The 11,257-nt window shown below is 56.0% G+C and overlaps 1 protein-coding gene across 2 annotated transcripts in view; it reads left to right on the forward strand.

Annotated features, from left to right (window-relative positions):
* Window positions 1–10,989, forward strand: part of LOC120298015 (casein kinase II subunit alpha-like) — a 30,802-nt gene extending 19,813 nt beyond the window's left edge. The window contains exons 7-14 of one of the 2 annotated variants that reach the window (XM_039321331.1): window positions 536–595; window positions 4,878–4,961; window positions 6,048–6,158; window positions 7,396–7,497; window positions 8,698–8,798; window positions 8,898–9,046; window positions 9,867–9,956; window positions 10,440–10,989. In XM_039321331.1, the coding sequence (XP_039177265.1) occupies window positions 536–595; window positions 4,878–4,961; window positions 6,048–6,158; window positions 7,396–7,497; window positions 8,698–8,798; window positions 8,898–9,046; window positions 9,867–9,956; window positions 10,440–10,588 (846 nt within the window). In that variant the 3' untranslated portion in view covers window positions 10,589–10,989. The remainder of the gene's footprint in view (window positions 1–535; window positions 596–4,877; window positions 4,962–6,047; window positions 6,159–7,395; window positions 7,498–8,697; window positions 8,799–8,897; window positions 9,047–9,866; window positions 9,957–10,439) is intronic. The other variant, XM_039321332.1, reaches the window with a different exon arrangement.
* The last annotated feature ends 268 nt before the right edge of the window (window positions 10,990–11,257 follow it).

Genomic DNA, 11,257 nt, shown 5'->3' on the forward strand with positions numbered 1-11,257 from the left:
AGTTCCTGTACTGAGTCTCAGGCCTATGCAATGGTAGAGGGAGAGCAGAGCGAGGGGAGGGAGGGAGGGAGGAAGGAAGGAAGGAAGGAAGGAGAGGAGAGGAGGCGGTCCTGGGCGGGAGGCCGGTGGAAGAGAGATGGGGGCCCTTAGCAGACTCTGAGTCCCTGAGGAGGGGGACACCCCAGTAGACCAAAGCAGGCCTGTGGGTGACTTCCTCTCGATGATTTCTAGTCCCTTCCAGCCCTTGGAGTCTATGGTTCCCGTTGCCCAGCTTGATGAGAGCAGGGCCAGTGGGGGGGAAAGTCCTCCAGGTTGGAGCTTTGCAGGTGCAGACGTTCGCTCTTGACCCTAAAACTTCCTGGGAACCGTCCTGAATCATCCCGAGTAGCCGGGGGAGATCTTCTGGCCCAGTTTTCACGCTCAGTGGCCCTTCACGTAGCCGAGGGAGAGAGAGCCTTGCTCTTAAAAGGAACATCCTGAGCAAGGAGAAGGATTTGCTAACCGTCGTCTCCCCCCCCCCCTTTTCCCCTTACAGCAATTGTATCAGACGCTTTCAGATTTTGATATTCGATTCTACATGTATGAAATCTTGAAGGTAAGAATCGGGCGGGCAACTCCGGGGCAAAGCCGGGGCGCAGGAGAGGCTGAGGGCTGGGCAGGAAGTTTACCTCTCCTACCTGGGCGGTCCAGATCCTTACCCCAGGAGTGCAAGATTGGCTTGGGGAATAGCCAGGAAGCGTGAGTTGGCCCCGTGGGGTCTACGGTGCCCGGTCCTGCGTTCACAAAGAGGCCGGGAACTCAGTTAAGGAAAGCGGAAGACTCCTATTCAGCCCTTGGCAGTGCCAGCTAAGCGGTGAGGGGTGTGGAACAGGCTTGGAAGAGCTGCCCCCCCCCCGCGCGTGCGAGAGGAGAGGGTAGCTGCTAACTTTATCAGCCAGCTTGGTGTGTTGGTGACATCTGAGCTGTGTTTACAGTGGGTTTAACTGGGACAAAGGGACCTGTCAGTACAAGTGCAAAAGGCGAAGCCCAGTCAGCACTGCGGTTAGGAAAGTGAATTCTAGCCCTAGAGCAGGGTGGGGGAGGAGGGAGGGAACCATGGCCCCTGGGTGACTTGGTGGAATTCAAGTGTCAGAATTCCTGAGGGTGGCTGTTGCAGGAATTCTGGGAGTTGAAGTCCACAAGTCATCAAAGGGGGCATGGTCCCCCACACCTGCCCTAGAGGCTCTTCTCTCTTTCCTCCTCTCCTCCTCTTCTCTTTCCTCCTCTCCTCTCCTCCTCTCCTCTCCTCTTTCTTCTTTCCTCTCCTCTCCTCTCTTGCCTCCTCTCCCCTCCCCTCTCTCCTCTCTCCCCTCTCCTCTCTTCCCTTTCCCTTCTCCTCTCCTCTCCTCTCTTCTCTTTCCTCCTCTCTCCTCCCCTCTCCTCTCCTCTCCTCTTTCTTCTTTCCTCTCCCCTCCTCTCTCCTCTCTTGCCTCCTCTCTCCTTTCCCCTCCCCTCTCTCCTCTCCTCTCTCTCCTCTCTTCTCTTTCCTCCTCTCCTCTCTCCCCCTCCTCCTCTCTTCTCTTTCCTTCCCTTCTCCTCTCCTCTCCTCTCTTTCCTCCTCTCCTCTCTCCCCCTCCTCTCCTCTCCTCTCTTCTCTTTCCTTTCCCTTCTCCTCTCCTCTCTTCTCTTTCCTCCTCTCTCCTCCCCTCTCCTCTCTTTCCTCCTCTCTCCTCTCTCCTCTCCTCTCTCTCCTCTCCTCTCCTCTCTTGCCTCCTCTCCTCTCTCCCCCTCCTCTCTCCTCCCCTCTCCTCTCTTCTTTTCTCTTTCCTCCTCTCCCTCCCCTCTCTTTTCCCTGCCCTTCCCTTCCCAACTTTCCCTGGTCAGTCATGCAATTTGGCTAAGATGGAGCTATTCCAGAAACTTGATTTTACTTGTCTCTTTACACACACACACACACACACACACACACACACACACACACACACACACACACCCCCCTCTCCCTTGGGCAGCTGGTATTTACTTGCATGGCGGCTTGTGCTTCATTGAAGATGAAATCTACCTTCTGACACCACCTGGGGTCACCCAGCTGCCTTGCAGACTGGGCTGGGTCCTCCCAAATTCTGTGAAAAGTCTCAGGGGCTTTAGCTGCTAGGAAGAAAAAAAAAACCTGTTAAAATGTGAGCAGATGTGTTTAAGGCAGATTACTTTCTGAAGCTTTGTAAAAAAGGAATTTGGCACAGGATAGAAGAACCTTTATTTAATAAATTGATTTCTCCCCCCCCCAAAAAAAAATCTGGCTGAATGCAACTCCGGGCGACGTGCAACCAGCACTTAAACCCCCCCTGTCAGCTTTTTAAAAATAACCTTTGAAATATAAATAAAAGCAACATTGCAGGAGAAGAGTCTCCCGTCTAAACACAACGTAGCTCCGTGGCATCCATCGAGGTTGCTGGAAAAGCCACACTTGGGGGGCTGGCCTGGCTGGGGCTAAATTCGCCCTTGGGGGAGAGGGGGAGGACATTTCAGAGGGCAGCAGCCCCAGCAGAAAAACTGCACGGTCAGGTCAGGCAGAACTCTTTAGCAGACCGGACCCACAGCCGATTCCTCCTTCCAGACCTGAGCAGAGGGCGTCCCTGGGTAGATGCGGCCCCTCCGATAGCGAGTCTGGCCAGCCTGGCCTTCTCTCTGGAAGACGGGATCTTTCTGTCCCCGAGCTGTGATTGGTTCTCCTTCGGCAGGCTTGGAAGATCCCCTTGACAAGCCAGGCCAGGGATTCACTTGCCCTGTTACAGGCCGGAGTCTCCTCAATCCAGGTGTGGACAACCTTGGGTCTTTTATGACTCGTGGACTTCAACTCCCAGAATTCCTGAGCCAGCCATGCTGAGGGGACAGGGAGAGGTTTCCAAGCTGAGCCAGGCTGGCTCAGGAATTCTGGGAGTTGAAGTCCACGAGTCATGAAGGGGCCAAGGTTGAGGACCCCTGATATAGGGAAGGGGTAGGCAACCTTGGTTCTTTTATGACGCATGGACTTCAACTCCCAGAATTCCTAAGCCAGCCATGCTGAGGGGAAAGGGAGAGGTTTCCAAGCTGAGCCATGCTGGCTCAGGAATTCTGGGACTTGAAGTCCATGATTCATAAGGCGGCCTAGGCCTAGGCCAGAGGTAGGCAACCTTGGCTCTTTTATGACTGGTGGACTTCAAATCCCAGAATTCCTGGACCAGCCCTGCTGAGGGGAAAGGGAGGGGTTTCAAGCTGAGCCATGCTGGCTCAGGAATTCTGGGAGTTGAAGTCCATCAGTCATAAAAGAGCCAAGGTTGCCTACCCCTGCCCCAACCTTTCCGCCTTTGCTGACCGGGGCAGGGGGGAGAGGGGGGATGGTTCCCTGCAAGTGGCAGGCAAGCGTGCGCGCCCATGCACAGTCCCGTTTGCGCAAGTGGTGGGCGAGCGTGCCTGCCGCTAATGCAAATGGAGCACACACGCGCGCTCTGCCACTGCTCATGCGAGGGGAGATGCGCACGCACTCACCCGCTGCTTCTGCGTCCCAGTTCCAAACAACTCACGGCCCGGTAGTGGGCCCGGGCCCCAGGGTCTGGAGACCCCCATTACAGGCTTTCTTGCTTGAACAGAGGAACGGATAGAAGACCTCCAAGATCCCTTATTCTGTTAAATATCTCTCCAGCTGTTCTGTTCTCTTGGGGACCAGCCCCCACCCTTTGCCCCCGACCCGGAGTCCTGAAACACAGCAAAAGATGGGAGCTGGCCTTTGCTTGGAGCTGTCTGCCTGGACAGCGGCAGAAACCATGTCGGGTCTTAGGCTACGCACTCATTTCTCTGCGGTGCCGATAAATGAGGATGTTGATAGCTCCAGGTTGTAAGTGGGCGCTCTCTGAGCTGGGTGGTTTTCTTGCAGATGTTTCATGACCCAACTAGGTAACATCATCAGTGGTAGAAGGGGGGGGGGTTGCAGAGAGGAAGGGGAGGAGGAGGAACAGGATTATGGGATCCTGAGTTGGCTTCTTTCCTTGCAGACGTTTCGTGACCCAGGTAACATCAGTGCTAGAAGATGGGGAGTAACGGAGGGGGAGGGGAAGCATAGCAGGGGTCCCCAACGTTGGCCACTTTAAGACCTGTGGACTTCAACTCCCAGAATTCCCCAGCCAGCGCATGCTGGCTGGGGAATTCTGGGAGTTGAAGTCCACAGGTCTTAAAGTGGCCAACGTTGGGGACCCCTGCTATAGAGTCCTTGGTGTTGTTTGAGCTTGGTTGCTTTCTTGCAGATGTTTCATGGCCCAAGCGAGTTGATCGCTGATGCTGTTACCTAGTTTGGGTCATGATGTTGTGGTTCCGGCTAATGAAACATTCCAAAGAACTTCCAGGCATTTATTTTCCTAAAAGTCTTTTATTGTTACAAAATGTCGGCACAGGGCACAAGGGAGGGATGCTAGGATCTAAGTTCTCTTCCTCTGAGCAGTTAAATTATCAGCATGTTCCCTCCCTAAATTAGCCCTCATATCTCACACTATCCAATTAGTGTGAAGGTCAAAGGTTTTCTTCCTCTTTCTTTCCCGGGCTTTACCCCCAACCCCCCTTCTGCTCTGTATTAACCCCATCATTACCAGACAATTCTACATATTGTCAAAAGCAAGAATATACAATATTTGCAGCGTTGACACATGAAATATCTGCAAGAAAAACCGCAATTACTAGAGCAGGGTGATCTTACCACCATCTGAAGCCCTGAGGTCCCTTGGCTGAAGCCCCCCAGAAAGTATCAGCGGCTTGGCCCGGCCGTTGGCCCACCTGGCAGGTCTCAAGTTTGCTTCTGGGTGTCCTCTGCTGGGGCAGAGTCCAGGGGTGGTCTCCTCTACTCTCTCTCGTCTCCCCAACCCTCACAGGCTCTGGATTACTGCCACAGCATGGGGGTCATGCACCGGGACGTCAAGCCACACAACGTGATGATCGACCACGAGCATCGGAAGGTGAGGCCACTGCCTTTGAGGCCGAAGTCCAGAGCGCAGCAGGGCGGGCAGCAGGCCCTGCGGGGCAGTGGTCGGCTGGCCTGGTCAGAAGCAAGGCCCAAGAGGAGAGCGGTTCATGGGAGCCTGGGGGAGGCTGTGGCCCAAGAGTCAGCCAGGGACGCCACTTCAGGCCTTCCTGAATCCTAACTCGCATCTCTGGCAGCTGGTGGTTTTGGCCAGCTCTGTGGCCTTGGTAGCTTCGGCCCTTGACCTGCTCTGACTGCCCAGGCCTTCTGTGGATCTGCAGCAGAGGGCCCCAACCTTGGCCACGTGAAGACTTGTGGACTTCAACTCCCAGGATTCCCCAGCCAGCTCAGCTGGCTGGGGGATTCTGGGAGTTGAAATCCACAGGTCCTTAAAGTGGCCTCAGTTGAACACCCTTGCATCAGACCATGTTGGCTGAGGAATTCTGGGAGTCAAAGTCCACAGGTTCTTAAAGTGGCCACAATTGAACACCTTTGTGTTAGACCAGGGCTCTTCCAACTTGGCCCTTTTCTGACTTGTGGACTTCAACTCCCAGAATCCCTCAGCCAGCCATGCTTTCGGTTCATGCAGTCTAGATCAGGGCTCTTCCAACTTGGCCCTTTTCTGACTTGTGGACATCAACTCCCAGAATCTCTCAGCCAGCCATGCTGGCTGAGGAATTCTGGGAGTTGAAGTCCACAAGCCATCAAAGAGCCACAGTGGAACACCTTTGCATTAGACCCTGCTGGCTGGGGAATTCTGGGAGTTGAAGTCCACAGGTCTTAAAGTGGCCACGGTTGGAGAGCCCCGATCTAAAGTGATCCCTTTCTGGGGGGGGGGGGAGGGAACCTTCTGGGACTTCTTTCTCCTGGAGCGATGAGTCCATGCCTTCCCAATTCAGCTCCGTGCTTCCCAGCCCTGGACCAGGCTAGCATCTGCTTCCAGATGCCGGTTTGTTGTCTCCTCTGCTCTTTGGAAAGGAACAAAGAGTTGGTGGTTCCTCCCTATAAAAATTGATTCAGTGCCCAGAAGCTTTTTTAAAAAAAATTTCAACTCCTTCCCCAATTCTCCGGCCTGCTGCAGCTGCGCCTGATCGACTGGGGACTGGCAGAATTCTACCACCCGGGACAAGAATATAACGTCAGAGTGGCTTCCCGGTACTTCAAGGGACCGGAGCTTTTGGTGGATTACCAGGTAAGCTGGCAACTCAGAAGGGGGGCTGCCTGGGGGGAGGAATAGGGAGGAGCTGCAGCCGAGGTGGGGGACAGATGCAGCCTCAGCTCTGCTCTTCCACCCCCCCCCCCGCCTGCCGTTCCCAATTGTTCCACTCTGTCGATGGGTTGGGAAAGACCTTGAGCCACTGGGCCACCTCAGGTGCCCAAGAAGTCTTAGTACCGCTTTATAATATCTTGGTAAGGCCACCCTTGGAATACGGCATCCAGTTTTGGTCACCATGATATAAAAAAAGATGTTGAGACTCTGGAAAGAGTGCAGAGAAGAGCAACAAAGATGATCAGGAGACTGGAGGCGAAAGCATATAAAGGACGGTTGCGGGAACTGGGGATGTCTAGTTTAAAGAAGGACTGGGGGAGACATGATAGCAGCCTTCCAATATCTGAGGGGCTCTCACAGACAATAGGAGAGAAGCAACCTGGAACTGAGGGGAAATTCCCTGATGGGGAGAAAATTAACCAGTGGAACAACTTGCCTCCAGAAGTTGTGGGTGCTCCAACACTGGAAGTTTTTAAGAACAGATTTGGACCCCCATTTGTCTGGAATGGTCTAGGCCAGGGGGCCACCTTGGCTCTTTTATGACTGGTGGACTTCAACTCCCAGAATTCCTGAGCCAGCCTGGGAGAACTATGGCCCCTTCATGACTCATGGACTTCAACTCCCAGAAATCCTGAGCCAGCCTGGCTCAGCTTGGAAACCTCTCCCTTTCCCCTCAGCATGGCTGGCTTAGGAATTCTGGGAGTTGAAGTCCACCAGTCATAAAAGAGCCAAGGTTGCCTACCCCTGGCATAGGATCTCCTGCCTGAGCAGGGGGTTGGACTAGAAGACCTCCGAGGTCCCTCCCAGCTCTCTTATTCTTCTATGAGAAGAAGAATCCCCCAGGCCTGAGTCTCTTGAAGAGAGGGAACTTTTGGCAGAAGCTTTTCTGCCAGCGGGAGGACTTTGCTTCAGGAGTCCAGGCCCTTCTTTGCATATTGGCAAGAAGACCATCCTGGCAGGGCTGGGGAGAGTCAACTAGGCCCCTGAGAATCCAGAGGGGGTGGAGGGGGCACTGGAGATTGCGGAGGGAGGGGTCACCACTTGAAGGTCAAGTGTCCACCATCCTCTGCCTGGGCTGCTGAAGGGAGGGGGCCATGTGTGGGTCTGCCTGCCCTGCTCCTGCCCCACACAGCCCCCCCTTGCCCTGCTCTCCCTGCAGATGTACGACTACAGCCTGGACATGTGGAGCCTGGGCTGCATGCTGGCCAGCATGGTCTTCCGCAAGGAGCCCTTCTTCCACGGGCACGACAACTACGACCAGGTGAGGCCCCCCTCAGCCGCCGCCAGCTGGGGCCAGCCTTCCCCCCTCGCCCCGTCCTCCTTTGCTGGAGGCTCCTGTAGGGACACCGGCCAGCTCTGCTCTGCTCCACTCACCCCCCAGAGTGCCCTGCGCTCTCCTCCCGCCTTCCCACTCACATCTGGGGAGACCGGAGTTGGGAGTTGTGTCTGGGGGAGGAAGGTGGAGGAGGAGGCCCCGGACAGGAGCCCTGGGGTTGCCCTCCGTGGGCACAGAAACAGGAGGGTCCACGCAGAATTCTCCGTCAGCCACGGGCCGGGGGTTGCCCCAAAGGGGCTTTTTTTTCCCCCCCAAAAGGCAAGTGGACTTCCTTGTTTTTCGTTTCGCTTTGGAATCGTTTTGCTTCTCATCCGAGAACTGGAGAAGCTTCTGGGATGGGAAGCAAAATGTTTTCAAGGGAAAATGGCTCCCCCCCCCCCCAACATCGGCTTGGCTTGCCAGAAGGTCACAAAAGGGGATCACCGCACCCCGGGACACTGCAACCGTCACAAATACGAATCGGGCCGAGTGTTCAAATATTGGGGATTCTGCAACCGTGGTTAAACGTGAAAAGCTTTCATAGGCCACTTTTTTCCCCCACTGCCGGTGATTGTAAGCCAAGGCGTTACCTGTGCTATAGAAGACCACCTGGGAGGCCCAGGAAGAGAGCCTTTTCTTCAGGCCCCCCCCCCCCCCTGCGGAACATCGGACCCTCCCCCTCAAATTAGATTGGCAGATTTAACCCCACTAGCCTTAAAGACGCAGTTTTGCCACCGGATTTGGAAATCGGGGGTAGATCCTGCCTAGCTATTTTGTTGATAGTTGTCGTTCTTTTTACACGCTTGGCTGCTGATTGTGTAGCAGGATGTTTGTGCAATTCTACTACCCTTGCACTGTCCTTTGCTTTTTGCATTATTTTAAATGGCCATCGGCCTCACAGAGTCGTGTGGTTGAGGCATTTGCTATAAAACAGGGGTCTTCAAACTTGGCCCTTTGATGACTTGTGGACTTCAACTCCCAGAATTCCTCAGCCAGGCACGCGTGCCTGGCTGAGGAATTCTGGGAGTTGAAGTCCACAAGTCATCAAAGGGCCAAGTTTGAAGACCCCTGCTATATAAAACGTCCTGCTCTGTCCTTGGCGCTGCCGGGCGGTGACCCCCTTCCCACTTCTGGGTCTTTCCCCAGTTGGTGCGGATTGCCAAGGTGTTGGGCACTGAGGATCTCTATGACTACATCGACAAGTATAACGTGGAACTGGACCCCCGTTTCAACGACATCCTGGGCAGGTGGGTGAGCAGGGCCCCCTCCCAGGCCCCCTCCCCTGGGGCGGGCCGCGGGCCGTGAAGGACAGCACTGGGAATCTTCCCCATTTCCCTCCGGGGCAGGCATTCCCGCAAGCGATGGGAGCGCTTTGTGCACAGCGAGAACCAGCACCTGGTGAGCACCGAGGCCCTAGACTTCCTGGACAAGCTGCTGCGCTACGACCACCAGACTCGGCTGACAGCCCGCGAGGCCATGGAGCACCCCTACTTCTGTGGGTAGCCGCGTCACGGTTCCCCCGCGTACCCCAGCCCCCTTGGACGGAGCTCTGTCGTAGACATTGCAGACGCAAGGCCCGGGGGCCGGATGTGGCCTTCAAAGTGGTTTCATGTGGCCCGCGAAGCCATCCTGGAAACAGTGAGGGAACGGCCCCCGCTGCCTTGGCCTTGGCCCAGGCCAGCCAAGAGCCAATGTACAATTTTGTGGTGGCCATCGATGCTGAAACGAATTCAGTCTTAGCTCCACAAGGCCGTCTGGAAACAGCGAGGAACCAGCCCCTGCGGCGTCGGTCCACCCCCTGGGTGCATGCTGGGGAGGGGTCATCCTTTATGAGGAATGAAGAAATGCATCGTAGCCTGGAAGTGGCCAGCAAATGGCCCTCGCCTACTTCACCTATCCGGCTTGATGGGCTCTGCCCTGGTCCCACCCTCTTCTGCCAGAGACCCTCAGATCTGTCCCACTCCTGCCCAGACCCCCACAGGCACCCTTGACGCGAATGATATAGAGCTGTCCACGCCCACCCAGTAGACCACACCCACTCTATCCACGCCCACCCAGTAGGCCGCACCCACTGAGGGCAACCGCAATGCTGATGCGGCCCTCAATGGAATTGAGTTTGACACCCCTGTCTCAGAGGCTTCCTGGGGGGCAGCCCGTCCTGTCCAGCCCTTTTCTCTCAAGACTGCAGTGTTTCCCTTTGTGCTGCCATCCTGCCAGGACTCGGCTCTCCCCTTCTGGGTGCTGAGGGGGCAGGCGGCCGAGGGAGCCGTCCGCCTGCATCACTGCTGTTTCTCCCCTTCTCTCTCTCGGTACAGATCCCATCGTGAAGGACCCAGCCAGGCTGGCCTCCTCCACTGTCCTCTCATCGGCCAACACACCTGTCAGCTCCTCCAGCATGTTGGCAGGTAGGCATCTACGGGCCTCAGCCGGGCGGGCAGGGGTGTGCCAGCCGCAGCACTGGGTGAATTGGCTTCCCAGGTAGCGTCCTTGACCCCTTCTTTCCTCCTTAGTGGAAGGGACCTTGGAGGTCTTCTAGTCCAGCCCCCTGCTCAAGCAGGAGCCTCTGTACCATTTGAGACAGGGGACTGTCCAGTCTCTTCTTAAAAACCTCCAGGTGTTGAAGCACCCACAGCTTCTGAAGCTGTTCCACCGATTAATTGTCCTCGCTGTTAGGAAATTCCTCAGTTCCAGGTTGCTTTTCTCCTTGGTTCTCTTCTTGTCCTGCCTTCGGATGCTTTGGAGAATAAGTTGACCCCCACCCTTCCTCTTTGTGGCAGCCCCTCAAATACTGGAACGCTGCCCTCTTGTCCCCCCCCCCTCGTCTTTCTTTTCTCCGGACTGGCCATCCCCACTTCCTGCAACCATTCTTCCTATGTTTTTGTCTCCAGGCCTCCCTTTTCCTTCCTTTTCTCCACCTGCAGGCATCGCCTCCATGTCAGCCGCCCAGCCGATCGGCAGCTTGGCCGCCTCCCCCGTCATCTCCTCTCCGAATGCGCTGGGCTCGCCAGTCCCCGCAGCCGCCGGAGCTCAGCCGTGACCACGGGAGAGCCATCTGGCGTTGAGCACCGCCAAGCCCGCAGTCGTGCCCTCCTCCTCCTCACCCCCCCTGCCCGCCTCTGCATGGCGCTACCGACGCCCGGGGCGGGCAGGAGGACAGCCCGAGGCGGGGCAGGGGGGACCCTGCCTCCGGAACCCCCCCTTTTTTTGTTTGTTTCTGTTGAGTGTGTCGAGGAGCCGAGTCCAGGCTGCTGCCTCCGCTGCTGCTGCTGCTCTTCCGCCTTCCACCAAGGCAGACTCTCGTTCCGGGCAGAGGCTTCTCCTCTGTGGTTTGTGTCGAGTCCCGTCGGCTGCCTTCTTCCCATGAGGGTCGTGGTTAGTGATGCAACTACAGTGTAGACACCTGAACGGAGAATAAAATTTATTTTCTATGTCCCTAAAGGGGCAGGTGTTGGGCCTGCTTCTTCCTGATGGAGAGAGAGAGAGAGAGAGAGAGAGAGAGAGAGAGAGAGAGAGAGAGAGAGAGAGGACGCCAAAGCACGGGGGTCTCCAAACCCTGGCGGCCCCTTTTGAGACTGGTGGACTTTGGCTCCCAGAATTCCTCAGCCAGCTCTGTGGAAGCCCACCCGTCTTCAAAAGGGCTGCCATGGTTGGAGACCCTTGCCCGTAGCAGACAGGGATGACCGCTGGGAGGGTTTTGGGGGGGTGG

The sequence above is a fragment of the Crotalus tigris genome, unplaced genomic scaffold, assembly GCF_016545835.1.
Source record: "Crotalus tigris isolate CLP2741 ecotype Arizona unplaced genomic scaffold, ASM1654583v1 scf7180000023738.1706062, whole genome shotgun sequence".
NCBI classification, from domain to species: Eukaryota; Metazoa; Chordata; class Lepidosauria; order Squamata; family Viperidae; genus Crotalus; species Crotalus tigris.